At 43.8% G+C, this 27824-nt stretch overlaps 1 protein-coding gene across 1 annotated transcript; it reads left to right on the top strand.

The window, feature by feature from the left end:
• LOC119022562 (cryptochrome-1-like) lies at nucleotides 1–20509 on the top strand. The gene is made up of 15 exons (XM_037103550.1): nucleotides 1–183; nucleotides 3397–3565; nucleotides 8098–8206; nucleotides 8338–8480; nucleotides 8771–8955; nucleotides 10862–10950; nucleotides 11039–11179; nucleotides 11828–12139; nucleotides 12334–12485; nucleotides 15865–16067; nucleotides 16374–16484; nucleotides 16613–16771; nucleotides 17068–17148; nucleotides 17401–17522; nucleotides 19540–20509. Exons 2-15 carry the CDS (start codon nucleotides 3408–3410, stop codon nucleotides 19546–19548), a joined length of 1974 nt encoding a protein of 657 aa, XP_036959445.1. The 5' UTR covers nucleotides 1–183; nucleotides 3397–3407; the 3' UTR covers nucleotides 19549–20509.
• Nucleotides 20510–27824: the final 7315 nt, after the last annotated feature.

Genomic DNA, 27824 nt, shown 5'->3' with positions numbered 1-27824 from the left:
AAAACTCTTATGAAACAAAGTAGTTCAGTGGCAGAAAAGCAGGTACAGAGAAGACGAGAGGGATCCGCACATCTCAGCCACAAGCCCGGCTCGGCAGCACTTCGCCTTACGCTGAAACGAAGGGAAGAAATGCTTCTTTCTTTGGGCTTGACATAAACTTCACCTCCGGGGAGCCAGTACAAGGTAAGACGGGCCATTTTGTCACGTTTGGCGCTTTAGTTTTAGTGATAAACCTGCTGTACTTTATCAAACAGCGCCACCACTTACATAAGCAGTTGCTCTGGTGACCCCGTTATGGTCTCGTTTCCTTGCCAAATACTTGATCTTGTCCACCATTATATGCTTTTTAATCCTTTAGTGAACTCGTAGATTCCACTCGACGTGTTCAGCAGTGATTTATATCATCTTTTTTGGAAGCTAATTTCACGTAACTGTTTGGTACAAACATCAACGTCCCATTCAGAAGAGACAGTGTGACCTAATTTTCAATTTGGAGGAGTCACTGTGGGTTTATTCTCATAACATAGCAACAAAACATCAGCCACAGTCTTGATAGTTTATTGTGGTTGTGATGTCAAGTGTGTGGATGTGTTACAGATGTTAAAACCAGCCTCATTGTGCATTTATTAACAGAGGATGTTGTGTTTACAGTGGAGAAGTCCTGTGAAACTTCTGGTTAATTCACTAGTTATTGAAGGTCACACTGAGTTAGCTGTTTAGATACCCCCTAAGATGGCTGTATTTGCAAATTATAAATATAATTTACTGGGAAATGACTGATATTTGCTATTTTCCCAAATATAGACCACTCACAGAGTCATTAAAGTTACTTAAATCCCATCCAGCTGGTATCCATCCCATGTCAGACATGTTTATTTATTGGTAAATCTGAGTTGTTTAATTTTTCTGTGATTTGCAGTTAAGATATGAGTACTCTCAACACTGATGACTGGTATTTTATTTTTTACGTCACAGAGGCTCCTCCAAGTATCTGGTCACTGGCTGTTTTGGGTCTGAGCTGAATGAATGAAACTGTGCCAGACTGTGAATATCAGCAGTGTGTGGCAGGGAATGCGATGTGTCACGTTTCCCTTCTGTGCGAGAAATGATGGTATTTTTGCAGTAAGCCAGGCTCATCATAGGATATATGTGAAATCAACAATGCTCCGGAGATTTGCCACAAAGTACAAATTAACATCGCTGTTAGTTCCAGGCAGGACATTACCGGTGCTTAAACCCAACAGTCAGCAGTGGATTTCTGTTGTAGTACTAGAGTTGGACAGATTACTGGGTCTGAATTTCAGCATTACGATCATTGAGATGTTTTTTGTGTCTGATTAAAGATCAAATTAATTGACCTAAAAAATATGATGATTTGGATCTGATGCAGAATCCCTTTTTCCCTCTGCAGTAACCAGTCAACAGTGTGTCCAGAGTAACTTGTAACTAAAGTTATCAAATAAGTGCAGTGGAGAGGAAGTAGCAAGAAATAAGATAATGTAATATATCACTGTATGTACAGTAATTATTGGAGTTAGTAATGTTACATCACTGGTTATTCTGAATTTTGACACTTAAGATTTTTATTTTTATTATATCAACCCTTGTCAGACAATGCAGATCTTAGCGTTTGTAATTTGCTTCTTCATGGAGGATGATAGTTGTGTTTGGATTGAGGCCAGCTGTAGTTTTTTGTAAAGATTTCTTCATCCTAATGTACAAACATTTTTAAAGCTTTCCTTTCTAAATGAAGAGAAGTTATTGCATCTTAAATATCCCTGTGCATGCAGTTGTTAGTACATCCCCTGATACAGACATGTTCAGATGTCTCTTCATTGAACTTACTATGGTTGTGGGGTTTTTTTTGTTTGTTTGTTTTTTGCATCAGTGAACCCAAACAGAAAGTTGCAGCTTTCCCTCATGTTTTGTGCTCAACCTGAAAGCTTTGGCTGCAGGCTAAAGTCTTCTGCTCACGTTTTAACAAGTGCAGTGAAAACGGCTGCTGTCTTTGGTCTGTTGGTCAGATTTGCTGTGTCCTGTTTCACTCAGTTGTGGGAAAATTGCTGCATTCCAACAGCTTCTCATGATCTTCATCAACAGTCTCAGTCACAAGATTATTAGACTCTATAAGAAATGACTCTCCATCCTTTGAGCCATAATTTGACCTGACAGTAAGTAAGTGTGCAAATTTTCCCTTTTAATGGCAGCAAGTAAACGTCTATGTTCATGAACTCACAAAGGTTAACACCTTCCCTTAATGGACATTTATTAGTCATGACATTTTAAAGAGGTGACAAAGAATTTAAATATGATTTATTATAGTTGTGACATATTGCCAGCAACAAGCTCTGCTGTGAAATGAATGAGAAAAAGTGTCAGGAATGACCTTTTACAAATCTTAATCAGTCAAGAGATAAAGTAGATCTAGTGGATGAACCTGCAGGCTATTTAGCTAGCCACCTAGCTAATTAGCCATTTAAATCAGTCCAGTCGGCCCCTGCACGGCTGTCGGGGACGTTCTGTTTTTCCTCCACTGCGATCAGCTGTTCTGTTTGTCAACCAGCTACTTATATCCACACATGTCACAGTATGTCTCTGCCACACTGACAAGACTGTACTAAATTAATTTTACTTGTATAAAAACTCAAAGAATAGTCATAGTAGTGAGATTACTCAGATATTCAAGGTGTTTAAAGCTAACACCTGTTGAGGACCAAATGGCAGGTAGTGGCAGGTAAATCCCTAAATGTCACCTGTCACACTGGCTGGTGTGTGTGTGTGTGTGTGTGTGTGTGGAGACCTTAATGTTTTAATGCCTTCATGTTTTCACTCGTGGTCAAGCTTTGTCGCTACTTAAATGTGGTCAAGGCCATGCTCCTGCTGACCATGAGCCAATTAGATCAGTAATCCAGGGGCTTTGTATCACACAGGCTTTAGATAGGCTGCCTGTTTGATAATAATAATAATAATAATAATAATAATAATAATAATAATAATAATAATAATAATAATAATAATAATAATGGTCTTTTATCAACGAGCACCAAATGTCTAAAAATGTCTCTGCTGACAATAGAAAGTATTAGAAACTCCTCTGGCCGCAGCGAGGAGTTGGTGTTCCTCTTCGGATCTATTCCTGGCTCGTCCCACACTGTTGGCAACCAGTTTGACTTGGATGCTTCAGTTATCTCTCCTGTTGGGAGACGTTCAGTTTTTGTGCTAGCTGTGACTGAAGTGTGGAAAAGAGAAGCTGACAGCGTTCTGCTCCGTACAGACGGAGCTGTCGTCTTCATTCAAGCTGGAGGAAATAAGGGTTTCACCACCATTCAGTAATTTTTCAGCTCCAGCCAACACACTGATTTCTTCTTTCTTTCCCGCTTACTTTTTTCCTATCAGAATAACAAAAAATGGCCCCAAACTCCATCCACTGGTTCCGAAAGGGCCTGCGTCTCCATGACAACCCGGCGCTACGTGAGGCGGTCAAAGGGGCGGGCACAGTTCGCTGTGTTTACTTCCTGGACCCGTGGTTCGCAGGCTCCTCCAACGTCGGAGTCAACAGGTGGCGGTAAGATGATTTTCTGTTTCTAATTTGTCACATCTTAAGGTTTTTCTGGGGGAATCTGGCTTCTGTTTAATAGTTGTTTACAGAAAAGTGATTCCTAAAAAGTGATACTGTTACTGTACTGGTGATTGTGTGTTGCCAGTGTTTTCTATAGATTCAGGTGCGATATGGTGATAAGATCTCACAGGGCTGAAAACCAGACGGCAGTCCTCTCAAAACACTGAGCTTTGATAACTCATGTCAGCATGTTAAATGGCACAACACCCTTATTCAGAACATTAAAGATGAATAAAATAAGTTTTGGGAATTGTAGTTAAGTGTAGTTAATGGCTGAAGGAGCCGCTGTGAGCGAAACAGATTAAAAACTGCTCCGTGGGCACTATCTTAGTGATGAATATTAACGTAGGAGTTCCAGGTGAAGAGATGGAGCTCTGGAGCAAAAGGCCAATAAAACAGGTAATCAATCACTTTTCAGTCTAGAGGAAAATGTGAGAATAGTCTGAGCAACAGATGTAGGTTAGTGTGCCACTGCATGAAACTTGTGAGTGGTTATGTGATCGTGACCTACTTGTGGTAAGGAGCTCTCGCGTGGCCAGTTACCCAACAGAAACGCACTGGAAAACCCCATAGGTGAAAACATAAAAGTACAAACGGTACAGAACAAGTTGTCCATAAAATAAAAAAGTAGGAAAAAAAACTTAACAAAAAAATGCAATAACATGCTTTCTGCCAGAGGAGTGCAGCTGGTGTTTCTTACGATGTATATCTGTGCAGGAATAACAAAATCAATACATCAAACATATGTCAGAACAGTTGTGAGTGCTTGTTGTAAAAAGGTTTTGAGGGTTGAAACAACAGTGAAAAGCGAAGTTACAGCTGAGATGACTCGACAAAGTTTTTATAAACAGATGTTGGGGAAAAAAAAAAAAAAAGCTTCACTGCCTCTCGTTCACACTCAAGGATTCAGTTCCGTCTCTGTTCTCCTGATGATGCAGAGTGAGAAGGGGTTGTGTTCTCTTCTGTGTGTGTGTGTGTGAGTGTGTGTGAGAGAGTGTGTGCGTGGCCAAGAATGAGGTTACTGGGCTTACCGATTGTGTTGTAGTGCAGTCTGTACTGAGTGTGTGTGTCCTGACAGATGTAGGCCAGAGCAGTTATATAAGGACTGATGCATGAACAGGCAGCCAGCCAGCCAAGCACACACACACACACAAAACCACACAACCACACACACACACAAAACCAGGCAGGCAGCCAGGAAAGAAGGAAGTGGCTAACCCAGCTGCACATAGACACCAACACACAGGAACAGTCGGAGGCTTGTGAACGTGGAAGCACACACCAGTGCTCATGGGCACGCGCGCACTCTTACACTGATCTTCACGTTTCAACTCGTGCTGATGCGCAAAAAAGATTTGGATGAATTCACGTGTGCACACATGCTTACCCACTGCACGTCCACACACACACACACACGCAGATATATAACAGCTGATGGCTGGTCACCCAGAATGATTTATTGAGTGTGTCTGATATTATGTAAATGCCCTTTTGTCCACTGAGATAGAAGGAGGGCAGGACAGAATGTCATTAAAGTAGAGAAGATGCATGTCAGCACTGACTGTTTTTGACCGGCCAGCTAAAAAGTGAAGGAGGACAAAACGTGTTCATTGTTTTCGCCTCGTACACAAATGCGGTCTCCGTGGCGATGGGTGACGTCTTCAGAAAAGCAGCTTCACTGACCTTTTTATTCTTCGCATCACGACCGTGTGCATGATAGCATCTCAGTTTTGTTCAGTTCAGGACAGTGAGGTCATGACTTCAGTACATTTCGAGGGAATTGGGTGTTTTGGTGACCTGTGGAGTTTCAGTCATGACACAGAAATTACTCACGGTGTCTCAATTGAAACTGATTTTGTTATTGAGACTTTTGATGAGGGCTGAGGGGTTGTGTTTTCAGTCTCAAAAGCACTTTGTACATTTTGACCTCTATTTATATTGTGACAGTATTATAGGAATGACAGTTGGTAACACAATGAGATTTTGGACAAATAACCATCAGCAAAGTATTAAAACAAGTAGAAACAGTCCTGTAAGTTCAGAGAATCAATTTATTGCAATGCAGCTTTTCAAACCAGAAAAAGAGAGGACTCAAAGTGTATTATTACTGCGAACAATTTGTATTGGAATACTCAATCGATTTATGTATTGATTAATAAGACCATCTATAGTCAATGATAACAATACCATAATATTGTACAGTGTTTAAAGTATTGTCCAGCACTACTTTGGGGCAAAAATCGAATGATCACGATAATAAAAAGCTGCATTATTTCTCCACCAGAAGTGTATTCATGACTATGCAGGGAGGCTTTCAAAAACAAGTTGGAACAAATGTAAATAAATCGGGTTTTTTAAACGTGTCAACAAAGTTATGAGAGTGTAATGTAAAGAAATAGGCAGATGCAGGTGTTCCTGTTCATTGTGTGTCTCTGTGAGCAGTGTAACAACACAACCTCTCCAATCTTATCTCGTGAAAACCCTTTTGTACGTAACGACTTTGGCACTTGTGGTTTTGCAACCTGAAGCAGAAGTTTGAAGCAGCAGAGCCACATTTTCATTCTTTCTTCCCCCCCCCCACAGATTTTTAAATCGTTCAGAAAATTAGGTCAATTAAATAGTTAGCGTTTCTTGGCTGTAAATTGCATGTGAGGTTGAAATCGTGGTTGTTTCCTCAGTGGAGTGTGTCTTGTTGACCAGCTGTGCCGAAATTAGAACTAATGTTATCAGCTACAATTCTGGCTGGTCCACAAAAAGTCCAACCCAGACGGTGAGTTACGAAGCTCCAGCACGTGCCTCATGTGTGCTCGACCTTCCTGCCCGGCTCTGCCCGTCTGTGTGGGGGATTGAGAGCAAATGGAGCTTTGCCTGTTAGCAAAACCCTCCTCTGGTTTTAACGATCAGGCTAACGGGGTCAGACAGGAGGGAACAGAACTGAGCAGAACGTCGTCTGGCTGCTGGGCCGTCTGCAGGACTTACCGACTGTCTGCTCTGCTGTGATCCCGCCTGATTCTGCTCATGCTCAGAACTGCGGGTCAGAGGCGGCGTAGTCTCGATGGGTGACGCTCCACAGTTTGACCTGTGGTGAAACAGTGATGGCTGTTACCAGGCAGAACATACAGGTGGTGCTGTGGAGATGAAACTACAGGAAGAGACGCCACACTGTGATTATTTGCTTGAGTAAACGAGGCTTCACGTCAGCTTTAGCCCTTAAAGTGCTGTTTGTAATGTTTTTCTCGTGTTGTGATCTTGAAGCAGTGATGGAAGGATTACCAGATTACCCTTATACCTTTACTGAAATCTGCAATAATAACAGGGAAAACAAGTTGTGAGCACAGTAGTGGCGTGTCATCAACTTTTAAACGCACGATATTTCAACACCATGAATCCAGATGCTCAGGCGTGCTTCCAGTGGTGCCTGTTGACCACCACACAAAAAGTTTACTCCTAAAGAGCACCATTACTAAAGACACGTCCATTAATTGATGACAGGAACTGCAAGAAAAGGTCAATTACGACTCATGGGAGTCATTGTTTAAAAAAAAAAAAAAAAAAACAAAGAGCATTAGCGCTGAAAATCTATCTGACGTGAACCAGACAGAAATGTTCATGGACGAGAACGACTCTTTGTTTTTCCATCTTCGCCTTCAGTTTGGAAATGCCGTCAGCCTCATGTGTCATCATCAGAAGCCACTCTTTCAAACTGTCCCTGACAGACGGCTGTGATTGGTGCGTTAGGAGAACAGATGCGACTGTGCGTCACAAATGGCCTTCAAGCAATCCTTCAGAGGCAGAAAACCCCCTAAACATTTACGTTTGTAGTGGTTCGTATCTCGCCGCTCATGCTCTCTTGTTCTATGAGGGTCACCCTCCTCTGTTGAAGACTTTATTTCCATATTCATTATGGGTATTAGGGCTGTTAATTAGCATCAAGGATAAGTTTCATTCAAAAAGGCAATTGGAGATTGTAATTCGGCCCTGGATAAGACTGTATTTGATTGGAGGAATGCGTCGCTGACCATCTGTAATTGTTGTCAACGGTTAGTGTCATCACATGCCTGCTTCAGAAGGACAAACGTGATTCACTGAAAATAAATCAAGTTCAGGGTTTAAACTAATTAAAATGCTAATGTGCAGCACGCTTTAAAGCACTTCTGTCCACGAGTTACTGAACACGACACATCAAACGATGGACTTTCTTATTTTTTTCTTCTGAAACACTGAAGCTTCAAACGTGTGTCTGACACTGAGGGAAATCAGTTCTCGCTGGGTGGTCATATGCGTCACAGTGCCCAAAACACACAGGTGCACTTTAATCTCAGGGTATTGGATAGCTTTTTTTTTTGTTGTTGTCGAAGCTTCTAATGTCTAAACCCCCCCCCAAGAAAATACTCAATAAATAACTTAAGAGGGAAAAACACCTCACAGCGAAGGATCAGACAATCACTGATTAATGTTTTCGTCTCTTCCCTCTTCAGGTTTCTCCTTCAGTGTTTAGAGGATCTGGACGCCAGCCTTCGAAAGCTCAACTCTCGCCTTTTCGTCATCAGAGGCCAACCAGCAAACGTGTTCCCACGACTCTTCAAGGTCGGTTGTCAACCAGCAGCTTTGATCGTCCCGTTTAAATCATTGCAAATTGAATATTTTTGGACCGGTGGACAGATAAAGAAGCTTTTTTTAAAGCTTGAAAATGTTGAATTTCTTTCTCTGTCCCTCAGGAGTGGAAGATCTCTCGGCTGACCTTTGAGTACGACTCAGAGCCTTTTGGGAAGGAGAGAGATGCTGCCATCAAGAAGCTAGCCATGGAGGCAGGCGTGGAGGTCATTGTCAAGATATCACACACCCTCTACGACCTGGACAAGTAAGGAAGATACAGACACAGGAAACACTTCAGGGGACTCAGAGAGAGACAGAAACATGCAATCATCAACTGATGAGCTTATTTTAAAGCCACTGTCTGACTACTTGAAGGGAGTTTGATTAACCAGAGGATCTTTTAAAAGCAACGAGAAATGTCACTAGGTGATCTTATCTCGACTCTTGCTTTAGTCTGAGAATAAAAGGTCTGTTATCAGAATCAGAATACTTTATTAATGACCGGGGGGAAATTGTTTAAAAATCTGACCGGTCCTCGTCTCTGCCCCTCTCCAGGATTATAGAGCTGAATGGTGCGCAGCCTCCTCTCACCTACAAGCGTTTCCAGACCCTGATCAGTCGACTCGATCCTCCTGAGATGCCTGTGGAGACGCTGTCGGACTCTTTCATGGGCCGCTGTGTGACCCCCATCTCTGAGGACCACGGCGACAAGTTCGGGGTCCCGTCCCTGGAGGAGCTGGGTGAGAAACAAAACGCACACCCCTGCACTTAGATTAGCACTGGGTAGCACAATCTATGTGCCATTTATCTCCTAAATTGAGGTCTAGAGATCGAACTTATGGTATGGTTCATGATAGAATCAGCTACTTAATGTAGTTGCATCTCGATTACTTGTGGTAACTACAGGAAAGTCAGACCAAACACGGCAGAATCAAGAAATGGGGCTAAAAACACTGTCACCTCTTTTTTTAAAGACATTAGGAAATAATTTTTTCATCCTAGAAAAGGTCCTTACAAGTGAACCTCTTGTAGGTCAAACTTGATTTCCTCTGAAAGGCTTTGAGGAAACTGAGCAACATAAAGGCTACCAACTACCCATAATGCACAGGTTGTTACACCTCTACCCTCTGCATTCAAAGAGAAGCTCTGCATTGTAAACATGTTATTATGTTGTCCTCAACCTCCTCTTTTTCAAAATATTGCGCGACATTCATTCAGTTTTCTGAAACACTCTATTCAAATTTGTCTCAGTCGAGCACAAATACGAGTAAATCCCACCCACAATTAAGGTGTGTGTTCATCAGTCCCACTTAAACACTTAGTCCAGTTTCTCTATTTAAAGGTAAATCTCCTCTCAAGCCTCCCTATGGGATTAATCAGATGACACGTCCACATTCTTGGCATCCAGATGTCCAGTTTCCATTCATGAAAGGTTCCAGTTTATTCATGCATCTGAACTGTATCTGCCATCTGCCCCCGACACCTGTGCACCTGCTATTTCACTTATAAATAAGCGTTAAGTCCTTTTTAAACCGTCCGTGCAGATGTCGCGGTTTCTCTCTGTAAAGGCTTATTTCTGTACAAGCTGCTCTTTGTTCCTTAAATTAACCAGGTAACATGTTAACCCTCTTACACTGAGTCAGTCAAGATGTCTGGTTCCCATTCACATTCACAGAACGCCATTTTTCCATTCATAGCCTTCACAGTGCGGCAGCCATCTGCTGCTCACACCTGCACACCGTGTCCCTTGTGAAACTATTTGGGTCACCTGCTGAGAGCCGTCGCTATAAGAAACCCCGTCCAGTTTTATGAATAAGAGAATGAATATGAAACAATATGACACATTCACCATTGAGTTTAGTCCCAAATGTGCCGCGTAATTAATGAGATGTTAGGAACAGTGATTACTTCATTTGGGGTATTCAATTTTGTTACTCAACTTCTTGAAGACTAAACAGTTTTATTGACAGAGGTGTGGAACCAATCCCAGTGTTGCTCGTATCAGGAGTCAGATCAATCTTAAAAACAAAGACAAAACAACCCTGACAGCATAACGTAGCTAAATTTGTGTCAGTGGTTCCCGACAAAGTCTTGACATTCAAAAGAAAAACTTCTACGCCTGCATGATGTTTATCGGTTGAGACTGTCAAGAGATTATCTCAGTGAGTCTCTGCTTGAATAGACATTATAAAGAAGCATTCATGACACCCTCCAGTCAAAGCATCGCACAATCAGTGCTTCAGATCATAACCTGAGATTGTAAGCTTTAAGAAATCACGTACAATATGAAACATTTAGTCGACTTAGTCGAGTTTAGTCAACTTCTACATCTCAAATCTGCCACGTAATTACTGACGTGTTAGAAAACGGTGTGTTTACTTAATTTTCTAACTGAATAACAAACTTCTTGAACACCAAACAGTCTTATTAAGAGATGTTTGGAACGAGTCCCATTGTTTTTGAAAGAAAGTTCACCAGTTTCCTCCCTCTGGATTAAACCAACACAGCTGTCTAGGAAAACAAGTTTGCAGTGTCTGGTCATAATTTGTGGGAACATGGTAGGATGTTGTGACGTCCAACAGCAAAGTGAAACGCTGTTTGCATACTAAGGAGGTGATTTACTGTTTTTCACCGTCTGATTTACAGGCTTTGACATCGAGGGCCTGCCGACAGCTGTGTGGCCGGGAGGAGAGACGGAGGCTCTGACCAGGATAGAGCGCCATCTGGAGAGAAAAGTTAGTACTACACCTGTACTACAACTCTCCTCTTTTATTCAAAATGAGAAAATGTTTCTACGTCATCCGCTCTCTGTCTTTTTTCCAGGCATGGGTGGCTAATTTCGAGCGCCCCAGGATGAACGCCAACTCGCTGCTGGCCAGCCCGACAGGCCTCAGCCCGTACCTCCGCTTCGGCTGCCTCTCCTGTCGCCTTTTCTACTTCAAGCTCACTGACCTCTACCGAAAGGTTCGTCATTTATCCAGTGCTGTATTTTTCCACGTTGGTCCATCAACTTCGATCGAAGTGAAGCTGCATTATTATTGTTATTATTTTTTATTCTAATCTTTTTTTATAATTAAAGACAAATAAACTCAAAAAGGAACCAACTGCCTTACAATTTTTTTTTTTTTTTTTTTTTTTTTTTTTACCGAAGAAAGACAGCGTACGTAGTTAAATTTGTTTCGGTGCTTCCCAGCAGATGTTTTTGTTTTGCATGTGAAGACTTTGAGTCATCATGATGTTTATCGATCCAGCCGGGTTGCAAACAGATTACCACAGTGAAAAGATGTTATAAAAAATTCTTCTGTGTGACCATCCAGTCAAAGCATTGCATCAGAGCCTAAGATCCTCCTGTGATTCCCACTGAGTCATTTCCCTTGTAACCTTGTGACCTCTGAAGATAAAGCTGCTGCTGCCAACTGTTGTTGGGCAACACAGGATTGTTTTGTACAGTGGGAAAGGAATGTAAGGAATTAAAATGATATGTACTTGTTTGCGCAAATGAGCGAGACACTAAAGGCCTGAATAAATACGAATGTCTCTTCAGATCTCACAGCTCAGCCAGGCATGCTTGTTCGCTAAATTGTTCCTGAACTTGTGTTTATGTTTCTCCAGGTGAAAAAGAACAGCTCCCCTCCGCTCTCTCTGTATGGCCAGTTACTGTGGCGTGAGTTCTTCTACACCGCGGCGACCAACAACCCGCGTTTCGACAAGATGGAGGGGAACCCGATCTGCGTCCGCATCCCCTGGGACAGAAACATGGAAGCACTCGCCAAGTGGGCCGAAGCTAAGACTGGTTTCCCCTGGATAGATGCCATCATGACCCAGCTAAGGCAGGAGGGCTGGATTCATCACCTGGCCAGACACGCAGTGGCCTGCTTCCTCACCAGGGGCGACCTGTGGATCAGCTGGGAGGAAGGGATGAAGGTGAGGACGCAGGAAGTTACAGTTACCAGGCTCCACTGTGTTGTGTTGTGGGTCATTAACAGAGTAGGTGGGTGTGTAGGATCTTGAATCCAAGGGAATAAGGCCTGGAAAAAGTCCTTGAATTTGATGTCTGAGAAGGTGTGGGAGCCCTGTAAATGCTAACATCTGGATCATCTTCTGTCTTTGCGTCACAGGTCTTTGAAGAGCTGCTTCTAGATGCAGACTGGAGCGTGAACGCAGGCAGCTGGATGTGGCTGTCCTGCAGTTCATTCTTCCAGCAGTTTTTCCACTGCTACTGCCCCGTGGGCTTCGGCAGGCGCACCGACCCCAACGGGGACTTCATTAGGTGGGTACCTTTCCTGGCATCGCCCATTGGTGCCATCAGCTGATCCCCCTCCCCCCAAAACTGGATGGCACCCTTCCTCCTTCCGTCTCTCCTACAATACACTTATACAACACTGATGCACTGAGAGAGGTCAGACACGCTCACAGAGACACAACAACAGGTCCGAACAATGTTATGAACATTTGAGGCTTGAGATAAGTTGTACACTTATAACTGATCTCTACGTAGTTGTCACAGGCTTTACTTATCAGTAATATTTGGTGATGCTACTGTGGATATTATTTCGTAGTACACGGTTGTCTCCTGCACTTAATGATATATATATATTAGCTGTTTAACACAAATAGCCATGTCCTCGTTAGCATGCACACACACACATGCACACACACACCACTCATGCACCCTCACAGGTTTAGCAGAAAGAGATGGAGGGATAAGAGGGTCCCCCATCCAGATCTCTGGGTAAGTAAATGAAGGAGAATCATCTTCCTCTCCTCTTTTTATTTTTTTTGCCCGTCGGTCTTTTTTTCTTTTTTTTCTTTTTTTTTTCCTTTTTCTGTTAAAACTTCAGCACTTGTAGTTTTTGGAATCAGGCATGTATTTTGTTTAATTGTTTTAGTGTTCACAGTGTACGTCTTTGAGTGCCTTTTTAATTGTTTGTGAATGTCCCTTTGGTGATTGTGTACGCGTGCATCTCTTTAGTTTGATATATTTGCAGCCACCAGATATTTTTTTTTTTTTAACTGCAAAGGCGTAGATGAACTCTTCTCTTTTCTCTGGATGTGGCTCTGTGTTTGTGTTTTGGCTCATCTGTTTTTTTGGGGGGGATTGGGGGAAAAGTTCAGCTATCCCTCACCTCGTCGTAGATTGTAGCTGTTTGCTTTTAAGATGATTGGCCGTTCTCGCGCCCCCCCCCTCCCCCCGCCACCCAGGCACAGCCGGGCTGCCAGCCTGGGCTGCCCTGGGTGGAAGACGGGGATCGAGTTGAGAAATCGGTAGTTGTTTGTTTGTTTTTACTCACCTGTGCCACCCCGGGGGACGGGACTTTGCTCGCGCCCCAGCGGCACCCTCTGGGCAGGTTTGTAACTCGGTAGCGTCTCATTTCGTCAAAAGGGATTCTGACCGCTTGGTATGGAAATGCAAACGCCTTGCTTGCATTCGTTAGGTAGGGGACTATGAAGCATTCCCCAGAGGGTAGTGAGGAGAGGCGTTGGGCCAGCTGTAACTGTGCCATCGCAGTGACGCATTGGTTGGCGCAGGTACTCGTTACCTGTGCTGTGCCACGCGAGCCGGTCCATTGTCCAGACGCTGGGCAAAGTCCCTCATCCGACCCTTTGTGAAATGTTCAGTGGTGTCCTGCTTATGTGAATGCAGCCTTGCCGGTTCAGGTGGACCTGGAGCAGTGGCTGGTAAATACAGGCCGAGAGACACACACAGGCAGACACACACACCCACCCACACGCAAATGAAACACACTATATCGGCCAATAATGTTAGCTAACCGTTATATTGGTCATGCTCTAACGCATAGCAATACACTCATATCTGAATGCACCACCCCTCACACACACACACCTACGTTTGCACTCCACATAACCACACACTCTTAATGCACCACCCGCTGTCCTCTGTAGGACCACTTGCGACTGGCAAGTCGCAGATCTTCCTGGCAAAAGGGTTGTCGTCCCTTTTAGTGAAATGAGGGGGCCCCCTAGTGGACAAGCCCAGAGTGTGGCGCTGGGGTTGTGGGAGGGGACAGTCAGTCAGAACACTTAAAAGACAACCACCACAGTCTGAGGGACAAGGGGAGCAGCCATGAGCTCTTTTCTCAGTCCACCACTGTCTGATCATGGGGAGGGAGGAGGGGGGAAGGTTGGAGGGAGGGTGGGGGCCTGGAGCTGTGAGGTATAATGGAAGACTTCTGTCATCGACGACAAACTTACAGTTGTTATTTTTAAGAAGAGATTTTGCTTCAGCTACTCTTTTTTTCACACTTGCATGAAGTGAGGACACAGGGATGTGCACGCTGAGCTTCAAGAAGAAATAAACCTGTAACTTTTTAAGTGGGATGTTTGGGTTTTTTTTTTTTTTTTTAAACCATCGCTCAAATGGCCGACAAAGGAAGAAATCAGAGATGAGGTAGTTGGGGTTTTTTTTTTTCCTTCTTCTTCTTTTCAAAGAATAATCTTTTTTCAGTGCTAAGACAGAAAGAAAGAAAGAAAGAAAGAAAGAAGAACCGGACCTCTCGATGGCAGAACTTTTCCACTATACACCTGCTCTGATCAGGGTTGGGGGGAGGGGCGGGGGGAGGGTGGGTGGGGGTCAATACACTCTGCTTTCTAACCGCGTGTCACAGTAGACGTCTCCTAGCATCATCAGTCCAATCGGCAGTGATCTCTCTAGCGACGGGGCGGTCTCCGTACCAAGCGGAGCTCCGTCCGTCGTTGTGTGTGCGTCCACAAGGCCGCACCGCACCCGCCCCCACCCTCTCTGTGCCTCCCAGCGCTGCACTGTGCCGCTTCCCACAGTTCCACAGCTCCACTTGCCCCCCTCCTCTGTCCTGTCTGTCTCCCCTCCTCGGACTCGGTAAGGTCGGACCAAGTGCAGTAGGTAGGTGACCTCTCTTTGTCACACGGAGCAAATCCACGACAGCCCAATGGGGAAAAAAACAAAACTTGAGCAGGTTGGAATGGTACTGTTGAGATGCTGACTTCTCTTTCTTGGTGTGTTTTTATTGGCTTCACCTCTTGGAGGATCATACTTTTGGACTGCGTGTGTGGCTGCTGTCACACCGGCTTACAGTAACTGTTGTTCGGGAAAACACAGCCCCGCGGTTTTTTTTTCCTACCACGTTGTGATGTAATAGGCCTCATTGTGCACTGTGATGCTAACTCACTTCAGTGCCAGAATCCACATGACTCTGTACTCATACTCTCATGTACTGTAGCCATACTGTGCAGTGTTGTGGTTGTTTGTAGCTTTCATTTTGTAGCAGCTATTTTTCATAATACCTGTAAAGCATGAAAGTGCTGAAGACCAGCATGCTCTCATCAGTTACAGAACATACAGAGTTGGTAAATTAAAGCTGAAAAAAAAAACACACATATGATGAAATAACAACAATCCAGCTGTATTTCATTTTAAATAACACTTTTGAGCACCATATCTTTTTCAGTATTTGGATTTGTAGACACACATTTCTAGCTTTTTTCCCCCAGTAATATTTTTTCACTTTTTTTGCAACTACTGTGATGTTTTTTTTTTCCTAACCTATTATTCTTGTATCCCTGCATTGCTCCCCTCCCCCCCGAATTACTCTGTAATCGTCCTTGTCGTTGTGACATAAGCTGGCAAATCTAATGTCGCTCTGTGCTTCCAGACGATACTTACCTATCCTCCGAGGTTTCCCCGCTAAGTACATCTACGACCCGTGGAACGCTCCGGAGTCCGTGCAGGCGGCCGCCAAGTGTATAATCGGCGTTCATTACCCGAAGCCCATGGTGCACCACGCAGAGGCCAGCCGGCTCAACATCGAGAGGATGAAGCAGATCTACCAGCAACTCAGCCGATACAGGGGACTAGGTAAGATCAGCCAATCAGATCTATGGTCTCACAGCGACTTCCAACAAGCAAAGCCATCAGTGTGCTTCTCTGCTCCTGTTTTCATGAATTGAACTTATGGATGGAACTGATGCTATAGCAGCTACGCTAACCACTCAAGGAGCTGCCATCGTTGTCACCCCTTTCGCTGATTTGACGCAGAAACCTCACCCTAAGTTGCCACCTGTTCCTCAAAGGATACTGATTCTTGTTCCCACATGGACAACCAGTGCTGCCAAATGGCTCAATGGAAAAATAACTATGTGTATATTTGTTTGTGTCTTTCAGGCCTGCTGGCATCAGTGCCATCCACCAATGGCAATGGGAATGGAGGAATGATGGCCTACTCTCCTGGAGAGCAGCAGCCAGGGACCAACAACAACAACAACAACTCACATTGTGAGTCAGTCTTATAATAGTAAAGATGTTTCACACACGTTCTTGTGTAATATTGGTGGAAAAAAATGGAGTGGTTGATCCAACCCTTGGCTGTCAGTCACGTGCATCCATCTGTGGGATCTTTTCAGTGCCTGGAGTGTCGGGGAGCTCTGTCGCAACAGGTAACGGCAGCGGGAGCATCTTACTGAACTTTGACACCGAAGAACAGACCCAGTCGAGCAATGCTGCGCAACAGCAACAACGACTGCAACCGCCACAGCAGCAGCAGCAGCAGCAGCAGCAGCATGGTAGGTCGTCCCTCGACACGGATATTTCCTGTTGACAAAGACGCAACTGAAGCAATCAGCATTTACATCACACTGTGATGATCCTTGTGAAGAACAAACTGGAACTGTCACCATCACTCGTGTGGTTATTTCAGCAACTGTGTTTTCATCTTTTCTCAAACAAAGCTAAAGGACGGAAGGCTGCTTAAAAAAACAGTTCACAGAACAGCTCTTTTTGGTGGCGTCCACAACATAAAAATAAGCAAAGTGTAACTGAACACAAAGGTCAAAGTGTCTGTTTGATTTGCATTTTGCAGGATACCACTCAGTGCCAGACGCCAGCCAGACCATCACCAGCAGCTTACACTACCACGAGTTTGCTGTGCCTCAACACCCAGGTAGGAAAACGCTTGTGACACACTGTTTTCATGTCTTTTATCTTTGTCCAGTATAATATAGCATGATTTCTAAAACAAGATTCCAAACAGAGAAATCCCCGGTACAGTCCAGTGTGTATGAATGATGCCACTAGAGGGCGACTCCATTCCTCCCCACCTGCATCAGCTGATCATGTGTATCACTATATAATAATGATGATGGGGTTTTTTTTGTTTTGTTTTTTTCCATCTTCTCTCTGCCGGGACATTCAGGACTGCTTCTGCACTCCAGAGGTATCACAGGAAAGAGAGAGCGCGAGTCGGAACGTGACAGCTCGGGGGAGAAAGATCCGGCGTCCTGCTCCATCAACAAGATGCAGAGGCAGAGTGCAGAGGTCAGGACACTGCTCATCGCAGCACACTCTTATGTCTCCAGCGATGACTGATTACCAAATGAAAATCCAATACGAGCCTCTCTGATGTTCTGTGAGAGAGCTGGAAGCCTTTGTATGTCAGGAAAAGCAGCTAGACCACATCGCAAAGCATTTCAGGTTACTGAATGTTCCGATGTTTTACAGTCTGCAGTGTTTGCCTTTGTTTCTGGCAAAAAACAATCTTATCTCACTTTATATCAGATAATGCATCAGACTGTTGACATGAAGATATGAAGATATGCACTCAGTTGCCAAGGTATTAGGTACAGCTAGCTAAAAAACTAAATTCACACCTTAATTACTCAAGTAAAAGTACAGATACTCTGATAAAAGTAGAAGTTCTGATCCAGTTTGTTTCCTCCAGCACAGTAACAGAGTTCAGGCTCTGACATGGACTCAGAGTATCAGAGTAAAAAGTCTCCCTCTGAAGGACATTTGTGCTCAAAGCTAACTGAAGCTCACGTCATATTAATAGAATTCAAAGACTATTAAAGTTAAAGGTAGAATCAGTAGGATTTGTCCCAGCTGTTCCTGAACGCACCACAAAGACAGCTGATTGTTGAGTCTCATTCCCAGGACGTCAAATAGACACATGTTGGGTTGGTAAAGCGTCCCGAGCAGCAACAAAGAGAGAAAATCAGAAACTCTCTGCAGATACGAGACACTAACACGCCTTTTCTCCACATTCCAGCCTCCCTCTCTGTCTGTTTACGTCTTCTTACGTCCTTGTTTTGTACATCAGCGGTGCGTGATGTGCCCTGTCGAAATCTGTTTTGTGTAGGCGAAGGCGAAGGCGTCGTTCATTGACACATTTGACAGCTGATGTTAACAATTTCAACATATTTATGATCAAATGGTGCACAGTGTTCTGTTCTGCGTAGTTCATCAACCTATTAAAGCTTTGACTCACGGACCAGTTAAATCTACTCACCTTGCTGACACACCAGACGTCTTTATTGCATCAGACTCGCTGGCTTGTCCTGCCTCGTTCTTGTTGTCCTGCGTACAGACTTGATTCCCCCAATTCTGTGATCAGGTACAAGGAGGATCAGAGCGAGGGCAGATCGCCCACTAGTCAGTCACAGATGTCGTTGCTCTCTCTGGCCGATTAACAAATTGATTTTGCTGTGAAGTAATATACATGCTACTGTTGCCAAAAGTATCGAAATACAAATATATACTACACTGATAATTTAAGGCCCCGTCCATACGGAAACACTCTTTAGTGTAAACGCACATTTTGAATCGTTTTGGCAGATCGTCCACATGGATGAGCAACACTGCCGTGCTTATCATTTTATCATCAGTGGGATTAATTACTTCCTGTTGTCTGCTGTCTGCTGGGTTGGTATTTTATGTACCCAAAACATGACTATAATGGAAACAGCAGCTCGGTCTTTGGGTGATAAGTCAAAATTAGACTTAATTACATGAACGCTGGCAGCAAATGGAATAAAATAGCTGTTCTTCCGAGGAATAATCGCAGGGGAATAGGTCAGTGGCGTCTGTCCCTCTGCACCATGACACACATCAACCCACCATGCACGCAGCATAATGAATTATAAATGCCATTGTTGCTGTAATCTACTTTCAAATTTCCAGCGGCGGGTGGTTGAAGTTGGACCGACAACAGATGTTTATTATGAATCCTTCACGCTACCTTTCTGACTTGGCAAACAAAGAGGCGACTGTTTGTGTTTGTGACGCCTCTCTGCTCCCACAACAAAGTAAATATTTTCAGAGTCATCTATGTAAATGTCAGTTTATTTTGAGCACAGCAGCTTCATGACATGCTGATTATGCAAATCAGTGGTTTCAGGGTAAGCATAGGAAACTCTGAAAGTTAAGAGTGCAGGGAAAGAGGAGTCACAGCTCCCCGTCCACGTCTGCAGCCAAGAACTCAGATCTTCTTTCTGCTGCATGTGCAAAGTTGTTTCTGTAAAAATCACCGTCTTTTCTTTTCTTCTCTTCCTTGCAGACCACCTAGAGCCGGCAGACCTGAGACCGTCTGAATGCATATTAGGGGTCACAACTCGGCCAGTGGTGAGAGAGGGACTTCCTGACGTCGCCACCTGTCCTCCAAACACACACACCACTCCAGAAGTGACTGCCTCCTCTTCAAACACACCGTGGCGTCTCAGCCTGCTCCGTCTTTTACCCTCAGAAAATCCCCACGGGTGTAAACACAAAGGTGAAAATGTGATTAGGGCCTCTGCGTCGCAGATTCCTTTTCGTCCTGTGCAGACAGGCATGACGGCCTCAGAGGAATGTGCAAACAGACAGAATGCCTCAAACTTACAGCTCGACACATTCTTTGTGACTGCCAGCAGCCAGTATATACTGTATGAACTCTTGAGCAGCTATAAATGTAAGTTGTTTTTTTTAAAAGCTGCAAACACAACTCTAACTACACTACAAGCTAACATGCTGCATCCCTGGAAAACACCATCACCGCCGAACATGCTGACGGCTCAGTCGCACTCTAGGAAATATGTTTGTGACAAATGTAATTTTTAGAAAAAAAAAAAGGTGTTTATATCGATATTTTTGTTTGTTCCTCGTTGTAAAATTGTAAATAAGGTTAATTAGATTTTTAAGCCAATATTTTATCCCAGAAGATAAGAAGTGTGCACATCCAGACATGAGGGACGAGTTTCTGTTTCCTCTTCAAGCGCGTCGTCTCAGCGAGTGTTTTCTCTGCTTCTGTCCGACTAGTCTGCTTGTAAATACGAGCTTCTTCAGGCACGGGAGGTTCAGTTGGTGAGCGAGCCGCCTTTTTTTTTTTATAACACAAATCGGACTATTAACTGTTGTTTTCATGGGAGCGTTCACTGCCTGGTTAGCTTACGCGATCACTTGATTTGTATCGGCAGCTAAAAAGCAGCGATTCGTACAGATTTTCTGATTTTATTTAAGATGATATCAAGGATAACAAACAGTCACATCGGTTTCGGCTTTTGGGTTTTTAAAAAAAAAATATATGTTTACAGCGTGTTACTGTAAAGATTAAATTAGGAGACGTAAAAACCGCAGCCTTTTTGGACCGTGGCATTATGGGTAAAATATTTCTCATGTAGCTTTCTTGGTGGTTTGTGTGTCAGAGGTGTGATGAGGTGCACATGTAGCCGTTCTGATCCAGAGCATTTTGCTTCTTTCAGCTCATGAGAATCTGACAGATTCTTATCAGTGTGATTGTTGTAAATTAGTCATCCTTTTTCTTAACTCACCTCAATCCCTTAATCACACACAGATCATCTCTGTGGTTTCAGAACATTTTGAACAGGAATTTGTCACGCAGCGGAAATTTTTTGTTGTCTCTCGGCACGCAGCTGTTGACTAACAGAGCTCAGACGATCCTTGTGCAATGTTTTTGATTCGCCCCCTCAGAAGTCAGTCACATTTTCACCTTTCTGTTTCCCCACCCAGAGAAATCTTCATTATTTCTTAAAAAAAAAAAAAAAGAAAAAAAAAAAAAGAAAAAGAAAAAAGTAGTGACTCAGAAACAAATTCTGCCTGTTAGACATCAAGAGACAAAAATGACTTTGGAGTATCTCTGAGGCTTTCTGTGTCGTCGGAAAATTGTGAACTTTTTTTGCTGTGCAACATGTTCAAGAACCAAAAAAAAAAAAAAAGTGTTGTTTGTTCAGGAGAAGACTTCTGTGAAATACCAGAGGACAGAGAAAGCGGGCGGCTGGGGGCAAACTCCTCTTTATTTCTTTTTTTAATTTATGTTTTTGTTATTTTTATTTTTATTTTTTGGTTTACCACCCAGAACAGAAACAAAAACCAAAAGGACGCATGGCCGGACATCCTTTATGTTCTTGATTTCATATGAATCAAGCAACGTAATTAATATCAGCAAAGACAAGCGACTAAAACAACAAGAGAAGAGAAATAAACGGGATTGAAGGAGGAAGTTCAGCCAGCAGGAAGACCAGGAAGTTCATGATGACACCGTGACAGCTATCACACGAGATGCGGTGCAAACTCCTCTCAAAGGTGAAACACTTTTCTAAGATTTCTTATAAAAAAAATAAAAATAAAAACTCATTAAACAAAAAAGGAGGAAAAAAATAACAAGCTGAGTCGACACAATAGAAGACGGGCGACAGCGTCTGATCCAAATGAGCCTGATTCTGTGAGCGAAACAGAAACCTCAACATTCCTCAAGAACACACGTGACCTCCTGCTTCTGTTACGAGGAGTTCGACACACGATGTGTGTTGTGTGGCTGCGCGCAACATTTTGCGACCCCGGACGTATCGGAGAGGCCTGTGTGACGCAGTGACATCATCACGTACAGGAGATCCTCTGCGTCTCATTTGTTTTCCTGTTGTCTGCAAACGACGTCAAAGCCAGACTCAGATGGAAGCACGACGTCCTTGCACTGAAAAGTTATGAAAGCGCCGCTTTTTAAAATGTAATTCTTTATTCTTTATGCTTGCGAGTTACAACAACGCCGCCACTGTCATAATATGATAGTCAGCGATTATTATAAGTCAGTTTATGCATTTGCATTTTTTTCTGTCCAGTTAGTTAGTGTGAGTTAGTGAAGCCAGATAACGGAACAGAAACCCTGCACGTCGTCATGGTAACAGGCCTCGTAACAACGGCAAAATTTGATCCGTCGGTTACGAGAAGGGTCGCAAAATGTCGGGCCGCAGCGTCGTAATCGGAGGGATTGTTTAACCGCACAGGGAAGATGAAGCTGGTGTCTCTTCTTTAGGTTCCATCCACCCTCCACGGTCACCTTTTTACCTTTTTACTCCTGGTGAGACATTAACGCGGTCGAATTGAACCAGAGAATGTATGAATCCCCCCCCGTACGATGCACCCAGCAGCTCCTCTAGCTGAAATACTTAATACTACACACACACACACACACACACACACACACACACACACACACACACACACACACACACTCTGCAGATAACAGTGCTGCAAATTCTCAAATGTAAAAACCAATTTATTCGTTCTGATCTACTTCTAAAGTTTCACAATAAAAGCTGACGTCCCCGCAGCCCTTTTTTTTTTTTTTAACATGCAGATGGAAGAAGTCTGCAACAGCAAATTATATCCAAGTATATTTAATTTAAAGAGTTGTAGATTTGCAAATTTATGGTCCAGATGTACACTCACACACACACGCACACACAAACACAAACACACAACCTTCTGAATGGTTAGTCAGGAGAGAAGTGACGTCTGCTCAAAGCTCCAATCTGCTGCAATCAGATTCATTCAAACACTGTAAAATCCTGAATTTTTGACTAAAACGAAAAAAAACAAAAAAAAATGTTCTCTGCAAGAAATACAATTTTTAGATTCACCCCATGAAGTTTATAGTTTGGTTTTCGCAGAGAGCGACAAATAAAAATGGGTTAAACCACGAAAACAAGGCGCGTCAGCAGCCGGTTAAAGAGTTCGATCCCTGTTTCTGAAAAGAGTCTGATTGTTGGTTCAGTCCTGCAGATTGGAGCCCGGCGCTCTCCTGAGAAAAACAAGTTCTGGTGTCAGTGGAGCCGTGATGACTCGTGTCTGTGTACAGTACTCGATATTTGTTCATCTGTGATCATAGCGACCTCGGCCTCAGGAGTAATTTAGAGGGCGGGGGAGGGAGGGAGGGAGGTAGAGGTTAAATAAAAAAGTATTGTAGTGTTTCTGTATTATAATTCTGTATGTTCTCAAGAGGATTTGAACATTGTTAGTTTTTTGTATCTTTTATCACTATGGAAAAATACGTTGAACCAAGTTCTTCTTCTTGCTTTTTGTTTAGTTTTTGTTTTGTTTTTTTTCTGTCCTCCCTTCTGTGACAGGAAGGTGAGAACAGACGCCATCTATCGTCTCTGTAATATATCGCTCTGTCTCCGTCTCTCCTTGTGTTGTGAAAGGCTTTTTTTTTTCTTGCACTTGATCCAGTTCATGACAGGAAATAAAAAAAATAAAAAAAAAAATGTTACAACTTGACACTTGGTAGTTTTGTCTTCATTAAGTTTTTGACCCCGTTAACTTCCTCTGCACTACACATGGAAGCTTCTGAGGACGAGGTTCAAAAAAGACTGATATGTTAGAATCAATACTGGAATCAGAAATCCTTTATTGTCCCGCAGACGGGGAAATTTTTTAATAGTTAAGATTCTAGATCATAATCGAAGGTGGCACAAGCCCACACATTCTTTAGTCAAGTAGAAGTTCAGATGCTGGACCTGACGAAGGACGATGAAGGACCCGGTCTTTGTCCTTCAGAGACCTTGTTAACCTGGTTGCGTCACCAGATGTTTTACCCTTACGTCATGACTTCTGCCGCCCAGGCCCACGAAAGTTACGATCTACACTACGCGATGTTGATGTAGCGGTGCATCCTCCAGAAACGGGGAGAAGAAGGAGCATCTGGAGGAGCCTTCGCGTGGCGTTGTGATGTAACTGGCCTTCAGATAATCCTCTGAAGGACGCAGAGCCTGAACTGAGACACAGCGAGTGTCTGAGGGGCCACCGGGGTCACTCTCTCGTCTTCTTACATCTTTGTTTTGTAATCGCTACGTCTGCAGTGCGTGATGTGCAACGATGCGCTGAAATCAGTCTTGTGATGTTGGGAAGGTGCCAGGAGCCGTAAGTTGCCTCATGACTGCTAATGATGTAAAGAAGGCTCATCAGAAATACAGTCATAATGATTAACGGATGTGCTCAGACAAGCACCGCTTTGATCAGATGGGAGAACTGGTTTGACTCCAGAACAACATGCTGCTTCTTGTGCCACTTATTATGTCAGAAGAATACAAAAATGACACCCACCCACCAAAACTGATCGAAACTACGGTGACAGATGAGGTCCAACAGAACTTCTGTCTCTGCTTCCTCTTGCACAATCTCCAGTTCCTTGAATCCAGAACTGCAGGTTGGGCAGCGTTAACTAATTTCTTGTGTGGGATGAGGAGAGAAAACACACCTCAATTAAAACAGAACCAACTTTTGAACAAAAAGACTCTTATCTAACTCCAGTGCACCGTTGTATTTGGTTTGTATGGACGTATCAGAGCCGGGGGGCCGTCAGCCTCTTTCCAAAGTTCAGAAATGCCAGCAGACGACCACAACAGCTTTGTTCAACATGCTAGTTCACCCAACAACTGAAGAAAAAATTGGTCATTATCTACTTATTATCTACTGCGCTCATGTTCTGTATCAGTCAGTATGAGTGTGCTGTTGTCTTGGCGGCTAACTGGCTGATGTGACGTTGTTCTTGCTGTTTGCTGAATGATCGTCCTGCAGGTTGACCCCTTCACACTGTTGCATGCCCTCCTCTGATGTGATGACTTGACTGGCAGCCTGAAGTTGTGAGCTAACAGCCTCGATTTGAAACAGAACTGGATGTTGAACACGGAGCGCCCCGGCATCCACGTCTGTGCTGGAGCGCCGCAGGACTGAGTCCTAAAACCCAGAAACCAGATGTGATTGATTTAAAAAGTGCTAACAGAAGTGGCTAAATGATGCTGCAGAGGTTGTCGAGGATGCTCACTAGTCGTCTTTACGGGACGACTTCAGGTGCAAAGCTCAGCGGTGGTGATGTCGAAGTCATGAGGCCGTGATGTCGTCTGTCTAAAGCCTCACATTAGCTTTTTACCACCTGGTGGTTTTAGTCACGCTGCGAACATCCCAGAGGTGGAGTTCATCTGTGCGGATCATCCTGCTGAACAAAAAGTGAAGAATCCTGCAGGGTTTTGCTGCTTGGCTCATCATCCAAGGACCCACCAGAACCTTTTCATCAAAGGCCGGTAACATGAACCGGGCCGGGATATGTTCAATACATGTGTTCGTTCACTGTTGGTAGTTTGCTTTGCTACACGGCTGATTTGACGTCAGCTGAGTCACGCTTCACAAAGACTTGGTGTTTGCAATGAACCATTTTCTATAAAACCTGGCATCACATCACACACACACACACACATACACACACACACACACACACACACACACACACACACACACACACACACACATCAGTGTCAGATATCAGTGAGCAGCACCACTGTTTCTTTGTTCTCGCCTGGTGGTGACCCACCTTCTCGGACCTGAGTCCAACCTTTTGATCAATCATTTTACTTGTAGTCTTGTGTTTTCCACGGCTTTGAACCCTGTTGCCTTTGTTCGTCATGCAGCATCACGGTGATGAGATGACTTGTGAGGGTCTTGAAGGGTTTTGCGCATGTTGTGTGATAAAGTGCTGCAGGAATGAGTCCTAAAATCCTGGAAATCGTCATGTTTTCTATGACATAAAACACGTCACCATGACTGATTTAAAAAGCATGAAACTCGTCTTAGAGATAAAAAAAAAAAAAAACAACAAACGCTCAGATACCTGGAACATGTACTGGAATACACTCATGAAGTATTTGAACTGCCAACTTCTGTTCTCCTGAGTGGGTTGTGTGTTGCCAGGACAACGCATCCTGTGTATGAAACCGGACATTCCTGGTCGCTGACATTTCATTAATCATTCAACCGATGACAACTGTTTGTCCACTAGCTGCAACTGATAAAATCAACCGGTTAAGAATATGTTCTCCATTCACTGAGTCACAGAAACTCTTATTTCCCATCACACATGAGGTGCCATACTAACCCGTCTGTTTCCTGCGTGAGCCTGACAAATCGAGCAGCACTTCCTGTCACTACTGTGCTATTCTTGGAGTTTGGTTGTAGGTATTGCAGTTGCAGTGAAGCAGCTGTGACAGTCTGTGTAGAGCCCCGTGAGTCAACCAGGTGAGAAAAAGTAACCCAGACTTTCTCTTTGGTTTCTGAATAATTGCTTGTGAGTAATTCAGCCTGCTGAGGTAAGATTGTTTCTAAATTTAGCCGGTCTCACTCCGTGGCCTCTGCTCCGTGCTGCAACTTGCTTTGCATCCACTGACTCACAAACAAAAAGCTTTTGTGGTTAAGCTGATGGGAGTCCTCTGTGTGTGTGTGTGTGTGTGTGTGTGTAGTGCCATCTCTATGAGGACCACTTTCAGTTTGTTCTGAGGGTCACAGGGGGGTCAAAATGTCCTCACTACAATGGTTACAGAGTTCCTCGGGCTGCAGTGGTTGAAATGTTCCCTCTGTGAACCTGGAAAAATACCTCATGACACGGAAAATCCCTCCAGGCCCTCGTTTGACACATCACAATGGTGTCACTGTAAACTAACACTACTGAGAATCACCGACATGCATGAATGATTAGAGAAGGGATGACATATTTCTGCAGGGCAACCCTGAAGCTAGTACTGCCGCGGGTGTTCCCTCGACGAAAAAGCCTGCAGGATTCTTCAGCTGGGTTATTGCAGAACATAATCTTGATGGCAAACGAGTTTTTAATACTTACATGTTTTGTAAGTATTTTTTGGGATGTTCGCAGCGTGACTAAAACCACCAGGTGGTAAAAAGCTAATGTGAGGCTTTAGACAGACGACATCACGGCCTCATGACTTCGACATCACCACCGCTGAGCTTTGCACCTGAAGTCGTCCCGTAAAGACGACTAGTGAGCGTCCTCGACAACCTCTGCAGCATCATTTAGCCACTTCTGTTAGCACTTTTTAAATCAATCACATCTGGTTTCTGGGTTTTAGGACTCAGTCCTGCGGCGCTCCGGCACAGACGTGGATGCCGGGGCGCTCCGTGTTCAACATCCAGTTCTGTTTCAAATCGAGGCTGTTAGCTCACAACTTCAGGCTGCCAGTCAAGTCATCACATCAGAGGAGGGCATGCAACAGTGTGAAGGGGTCGACCTGCAGGACGATCATTCAGCAAACAGCAAGAACAACGTCACATCAGCCAGTTAGCCGCCAAGACAACAGCACACTCGTACTGACTGATACAGAACATGAGCGCAGTAGATAATAAGTAGATGATGACCAATTTTTTCTTCAGTTGTTGGGTGAACTAGCATGTTGAACAAAGCTGTTGTGGTCGTCTGCTGGCATTTCTGAACTTTGGAAAGAGGCTGACGGCCCCCCGGCTCTGATACGTCCATACAAACCAAATACAACGGTGCACTGGAGTTAGATAAGTCTTTTTGTTCAAAATTTGGTTCTGTTTTAATTGAGGTGTGTTTTCTCTCCTCATCCCACACAAGAAATTAGTTAACGCTGCCCAACCTGCAGTTCTGGATTCAAGGAACTGGAGATTGTGCAAGAGGAAGCAGAGACAGAAGTCCTGTTGGACCTCATCTGTCACCGTAGTTTCGATCAGTTTTGGTGGGTGGGTGTCATTTTTGTATTCTTCTGA

This window comes from Acanthopagrus latus, chromosome 7 (genome assembly GCF_904848185.1).
Source record: "Acanthopagrus latus isolate v.2019 chromosome 7, fAcaLat1.1, whole genome shotgun sequence".
In the NCBI taxonomy this organism is placed as follows: Eukaryota; Metazoa; Chordata; class Actinopteri; order Spariformes; family Sparidae; genus Acanthopagrus; species Acanthopagrus latus.
This window is presented reverse-complemented; position numbering and strand designations above follow the sequence as displayed.

Bases quoted from the DNA above. Each gene is read 5' to 3' on its own strand.
- LOC119022562 (XM_037103550.1), top strand. From the start codon at position 3,408: ATGGCCCCAAACTCCATCCACTGGTTCCGAAAGGGCCTGCGTCTCCAT. The intron at 3,566-8,097 runs GTAAGATGATTT...TTCCCTCTTCAG, and splicing joins GTCGGAGTCAACAGGTGGCG to GTTTCTCCTTCAGTGTTTAG. The intron at 12,486-15,864 runs GTGGGTACCTTT...CTGTGCTTCCAG, and splicing joins CCCAACGGGGACTTCATTAG to ACGATACTTACCTATCCTCC.